This window comes from Trypanosoma theileri (assembly GCF_002087225.1).
Source record: "Trypanosoma theileri isolate Edinburgh chromosome Unknown TM35_Tth_51_V1, whole genome shotgun sequence".
NCBI classification, from domain to species: domain Eukaryota; phylum Euglenozoa; class Kinetoplastea; order Trypanosomatida; family Trypanosomatidae; genus Trypanosoma; species Trypanosoma theileri.
The window spans coordinates 39,961-45,691 of record NW_021639893.1 but is presented as its reverse complement, the minus strand read 5'-3'; the positions used below and the strand labels follow the sequence as shown (position 1 = coordinate 45,691).

The 5,731-nt window shown below is 41.6% G+C and overlaps 5 protein-coding genes across 5 annotated transcripts; all 5 read right to left on the bottom strand.

Moving 5' to 3' along the window:
* Positions 1-223: 223 nt before the first annotated feature.
* On the bottom strand, positions 224-1,273 carry TM35_000511220 (uncharacterized protein; the record flags this gene model as incomplete). The annotated part of the gene is made up of 1 exon (XM_029030617.1): positions 224-1,273. The coding sequence occupies one exon, from the start codon at positions 1,271-1,273 to the stop codon at positions 224-226; it is 1,050 nt and encodes a 349-aa protein (XP_028878087.1).
* Positions 1,274-2,065: 792 nt separating this feature from the next.
* TM35_000511210 (uncharacterized protein) lies at positions 2,066-2,380 on the bottom strand (the record flags this gene model as incomplete). Its single annotated transcript, XM_029030616.1, has 1 exon — positions 2,066-2,380. The coding sequence occupies one exon, from the start codon at positions 2,378-2,380 to the stop codon at positions 2,066-2,068; it is 315 nt and encodes a 104-aa protein (XP_028878086.1).
* Positions 2,381-2,620: 240 nt separating this feature from the next.
* On the bottom strand, positions 2,621-3,343 carry TM35_000511200 (uncharacterized protein; the record flags this gene model as incomplete). Its single annotated transcript, XM_029030615.1, has 1 exon — positions 2,621-3,343. One exon carries the CDS (start codon positions 3,341-3,343, stop codon positions 2,621-2,623), a length of 723 nt encoding a protein of 240 aa, XP_028878085.1.
* Positions 3,344-4,125: 782 nt separating this feature from the next.
* Positions 4,126-4,746, bottom strand: TM35_000511190 (uncharacterized protein; the record flags this gene model as incomplete). Its single annotated transcript, XM_029030614.1, has 1 exon — positions 4,126-4,746. The coding sequence occupies one exon, from the start codon at positions 4,744-4,746 to the stop codon at positions 4,126-4,128; it is 621 nt and encodes a 206-aa protein (XP_028878084.1).
* Positions 4,747-4,853: 107 nt separating this feature from the next.
* TM35_000511180 (uncharacterized protein) lies at positions 4,854-5,222 on the bottom strand (the record flags this gene model as incomplete). The annotated part of the gene is made up of 1 exon (XM_029030613.1): positions 4,854-5,222. The coding sequence occupies one exon, from the start codon at positions 5,220-5,222 to the stop codon at positions 4,854-4,856; it is 369 nt and encodes a 122-aa protein (XP_028878083.1).
* Between the last annotated feature and the right edge of the window lie 509 nt (positions 5,223-5,731).

Genomic DNA, 5,731 nt, shown 5'->3' with positions numbered 1-5,731 from the left:
ATCACAGTGCAAGCCCAGGTGCACACACACAGAGAGTCTCCAAGAGCACAAACACACACAATGGAGTAGCAATAATAATAATTATAGGATAAACACAGAGAGAGCAAAAAAGATAATCCCAACAGGTAAAAGATTAGTTAGACTGTAGTGTGGATGTATGCAAAAAAGAAGAAAAAGAGAACAAAGGATTACCTGAGTCACACCACCACAATCAGCACTACAATCAGCACACAAGAATACAGGCCAGTGTAATAACAATCAGTAGTGGCACACGTATCCACACAGAACTGCTGATACTGCTGCTGCTGTCTGCATCACCCTTCTTGTTGTTTGTGAGTTCAGGAGGAAGTGTTGTTGTTGTTGTGGTGGTAGTAGTTGATTCCTCATTATTGGTTGTATTGGCAGTATTGGTTGTTGACTCACTCGTTGAAGATGTATTATCATTCTCAGTTGATGTAGGATTAGAACCACCATCACTTGCTGTGGCTGAACTGCTGGAAGAAGGTGTAGTTGGTGATGGTGCACCTTCACTTGCTTCATTGTTTGCATGTTGAGGATTATCTGAAGGAGCATCACTGTTCCCTGCAGTAGAAGCAACAGTAGTGTTCCCTGCAGTAGAAGGAGCAGGTGCAGGTGCAGTAGGGGGAGTAGCAACTTCAGAAGTGGATGTACGACCATCAGCAACACCACCAGTACCCGCAGAAGAACCGGTTTCTCTATTTTTACTGGGACCACTATCACTATGACCATCAGCATCAGGTAAACTATTTTCACTGTTGAGGTCTTGAGGATTTTCATCCCCAATTTTACCAGGACCCTTACCAGGCCCTTCAGGAACAGGTATTATTTCTGTTTGTGTACAGGCACCACCAGAATCATCACGGCAATTATCTTGAGTGTCACCATCATTGTTAGGGCACCTCTTCTTGTCAGATGGCACACAATCATCAGTACGAGCAGCTTCAGGTTCACTACCGGTGGTAGAGCACGTAGGATCAGCATTTTCTTGAGTACAACCTTTACCAACAGCATCTGGAGAATGAGAAGAAACAGCAGCAGTAAGTAGTCCAGGAGGTTGAACACCAGGTGCAGTGGGATGAACACCAGGTGCAGTAGGAGGGCACTTAGACCCAGAACCAGAAGGGCAAGGAGATTCAGGATCACCTTTAGGACCAACTGCAGCAGCTGCAGCAGCCTCGCTAGCGGACGTGCAGAGAGCGGCAACACTCAGCAAGAAAGCAAAAAAACACAACAAACGTCGCAGCACCCTCATCACGAAAAAATTTAATCCTCGTTTGTTTGCTTAGGTATATAAACTGTTAAAGATCAAAACAATAAAATACAAGAGAAGCAAAAACACGGAAAAAACAGGCGACAAACAAGCAACGGTCACACAAAAGAAGAACACCAACACAAAGTATAAAAAAACGAATAATCATGCACCTCACACACACAAAAACCCAAGCGAAAAAAATTATAAACAAATTAAGAGCAAAGCCAACAAAGCCACCAACTGCACAACCATAGCAAAGAGCCCGTACTGTGCATTTGCACATAAGCAACTAAGAATAAATATGTATAAATTACTCTTTGTTTCTGCAGAAACCGAATCAGTACAAGGCAAAACACACAAGCAAACAAACAAACAGATATTAACCATTAAGCCCAATTAATCCAGTAAACACAGAAATACACCAACTATGGGTGTAAGTCTATATGTGTATATACGCAATTATAAATATAAATTCATATGTTATTATTATTTCATTTTTCTTCCCACTGCAAAAAAACAGTTCATCATCATCATCATCACAGTGCAAAGCCCTGGCACACACAGAGAGAGTCTCCAAGAACACACACACACACACAATGGAGTGGCAATAATAATTATTATAGGATAAACACAAAGAGAGTAAAAACACACAAAACACACATTAACATTAAGAAACAAAAAAGAAGAATATAATCTCAATAGGTGGAAGATTAGTTAGACTGTAGGGATTGCATGCAAAAAAAAAGAAAAGGAAAACAAACGATGACCTGAGTCACACCACCACACAATCAATCAGCACACAAGAATACAGGCCAGTGTAACCACAATCAGTAGTGGTACACGCACCCACACAGAACTGCTGATACTGCTGCTGCTGTCTGCATCACCCTTTACATTTGGCATTATGGTGTTATTGCTGATTCCAGGGAGAGGAGGAATTGTATTGGTGGTGGTGGTGGTAGTTGAGATTGATTCCTCGTTACTGGTTATATTGAGGGTAACAGAGTCCGTGTTCGCTGTGGTGTCCCCTTCTGCTGATGCACCAATAGTAGCGACGTGATTTGTTGATTCATTCTCTGTAGTTGTCATATTATCAGTGGTACTCATGGGCTCCGTGATCGTGTTATTTAGTGTGTTTGAATCATCAATAGATAGACCAGATTGAATTATTTCACTAGATGATGCATCTGTAGTAGGATGTGGTTTTGAGTCAGCAGTAACATGGGATTCTGTACTTGTTGTACCTGTGACATTTGGTTCTGTATTGTGATTCTCTTGTTGAGGACCGTGTGTGGTTTCCTTTATCTGTTCTTGTTGACCCGCATTCCCATGGTTATGACTTTGTAATCAGTCATTCAATTCTCCTTTTGACTCCCTTGGTGTCTTTTTATTATCCTTCTCACTCTCATTAACTTGATTGGGATTACTCTTCGCTATGATAGAAGGTTTCTCTTCCTTATTGGATGCAGGACCAACACCAACTCCTGGCAGACTAACAGCACCACCATCAAGGTGAGTTGAAAGAGTCATACCATGAGAACCATGAGAACCAGCAAGACCATGTGGATCAGGGGCAGCAGGTCTACGAGCAGCACCATGATTAGGTGGAGGAGGTATTGGAGAAGGATGAGTATGTGGGTGAGCATGACTACCAGGAACACCAACAACAGGACAAGAACCAGGCACACCAGGAGTACCACAAAGACCCTGAGGACCAGCAGAGGCAGAGTGAGACGCCTGCTGTGGACCAAGAGGAACACCAACAACAGGAGGAGACTTAACAGGAGGCATTTTAACAACAGGAGGAATTCCAGGCTTACTATTATAACCAGGAATAGCGGGTTGGAGCCCTACATTATTATGAGGCATACCAACACCAGGCCAAGCACCCACAACACCAAGTTGTAGATGTGAAGGATTAGGATGAAGAACACCAGGCACTCCACCAAATCCAGGGGCACCAGGAATACCAGTACCACCTTTATCTAGATTAGCCACTACGCATACACATACGCAGTACAGCATGAAAGGCAGTAGCCACAGCACGTGGCCCATCATCTTCATAGCCATAATAGTGGTTGTTGGGTTTCGCTTAAAAACACTCTACTACATAGAAAAAAAAATGAGAGATTAAAAAAATGCTCATAATACCAAAAAACCAGACGTATATACAAGTAGAGAAGCACAAAGGAAGCTCAGCAGTGTAGAAAAAAAAATCAAAAACAAAACAATACAGTTAATTAAATCAGTAAAGGTAGAAACAAAAAGGACATACATATCATCACAGACTCCCGCAGTACAGCATAGAATGTCCGAACAAACCATAAGCAAACAAAAAGATATTAACCATTAGCCCAACATACCCAGTAAACACAGAAATTCACACCAACTATGGGTATAAGTCTATATGTGTATATATATGCAATTATAAATATAAATTCATCTGTTATTATTATTTCTCTTTTCCCACTGCACAAAAAACAGTTCATCATCATCACAGTGCAAGCCCAGGTGCACACACAGAGAGAGAGTCTCCAAGAACACACAGAATACTCCATGGCTCTAGTTTATACATTAAATTACTGCACACACACATCTGTGTGTACTAGCAAGAGATGTATACCGTCAGTGAGCAGAGCAGCCCAGTTTTCTACACACACAACAGGAAAAGCAAATAATGGAATTAATAGAAAAAGAACACACACACACAAAAGTAAAAGAAAATATATTCGAATTAAAAGAGAAAGCTGGTAAACAGATTATTAGTTTATTCACCCCATGGGGGATGTACGCAATTATGATTATGTTAGTTTAACCATTATTATTATTTACCCTCAGACGAGTCCCACCGTTCAGTACACCACAACGGAGAACAACACAACCACAATCAACAGCGGTGCTGCAGTGCGCATCCACACAGAACTGACACTGCTGTCAGCATTAGTCTTCTTCTGTAGAGTTGGAACGATGGTGTTAATTTCTGCGTTGGGTACAAGAGATGGAATGGTAATGTTTGTAGTTGGCGCTTCTGTAGGAGTGCGGCTGATCTCAGCGTTGGCTTGAGGAGATGGAGTTATTGGTGCTTCACTGTTGGTTTTGGTGGTGGCCATTGAATCAGCATTTCCATTCTCTTCTGAACCTCCAGTGCCAGACGTACCTGGAGCTGCAGCAGATTGCCTTGTGGGATTAGGGGTGGTAAGTGTACTCGTCTCTGTTGGAGAATGATTCTGTGAAGGATTACCATCATTGGTATTACTGTTCTCTGTGGCGTTTTCAGAAGGTGTTTGCGATGTGATATGTTGGGAATCAACAACTTCAGAAGAGTGTGTGCCTAAAGTTGTTGACGATGTTGCCTCTGCTGATGGTCCACTTTCCTCTGTTTTTAGTGAGACTGAAGTACCAGATGACGACACTCTCACTTCATGTTCACCTTCTGCGCCATCTTGTTTAGTTATTTCAGCCTTTTGGGACATTGTGGGGTCACCCGGACTCTCTGTATCGGGTACGGTATTCTCCGGACCTGAGGGCTCTTGTGATTTCTTTTCCAGTGGGGAGGGTGTATGGGCATTACTATCAGCTACTACTTCCGTTTCAGTTTCACCCTGTTTAATATGAGAAGTATCACCACCAGAAGATACAACATGATTCTGTGCCCCCGCCCTTGTTGAAGATAATGACGGATCCTCCTGTCTCGCATCTTTAGACTTGTCATGTTTTGCCTCCTTATTTTTTTTTTAAAGTAATCATTAATTCCTGTACTCTTTTCAACATAAGGAAACTCACCAGCAGAAGGATACTCACTACCCACGATATTCTTCAATTCATCAGGAAGTCCAGTATTCGCCATCACCGCTTTTGGCTGTAAAGCAGCAGCAGCCGTCATGGTATTCCCGCAGGCACAGCACAGCACAACAGCCAACACACACATCACACGGTTCATCATCATCATGAGAGAGACAAGGGTTTGTTTCACGTAAAAACACTTATCTAGAAAGAAAGACAATAAAAAAGCAAAAATAAGAAAATAAATGAAGTATCGAACATGTTAGGACACACAAATACATTACCACTATGGAAACTCACATCGTGAAAGTAAAACCCACCAGTCAAGTTAAAGAATGCAATACAGCGCAATAACCTCAGTAAGAGTAAAAACAAAAAAAAAACGCCCACACTCACAAATATCCAAAAAAAACTCAATTCTCCAGCAAAACAATAAGCAAACAAACAAAGATATTAACCATTAGCCCAATTTACCCAGTAAACACCGAAATACACCAACTATGGGTGTAAGTCTATATGTGTGTATATACGCAATTATAAATATAAATTCATCTGTTATTATTATTTCCTTTTCACACTCCAAAAAGCAGTTCATCATTATTATCACAGTGCAAGCCCAGGTGCACACACAGAGAGAGTCTCCAAGAACACACACACACAATGGAGTAGCAATAA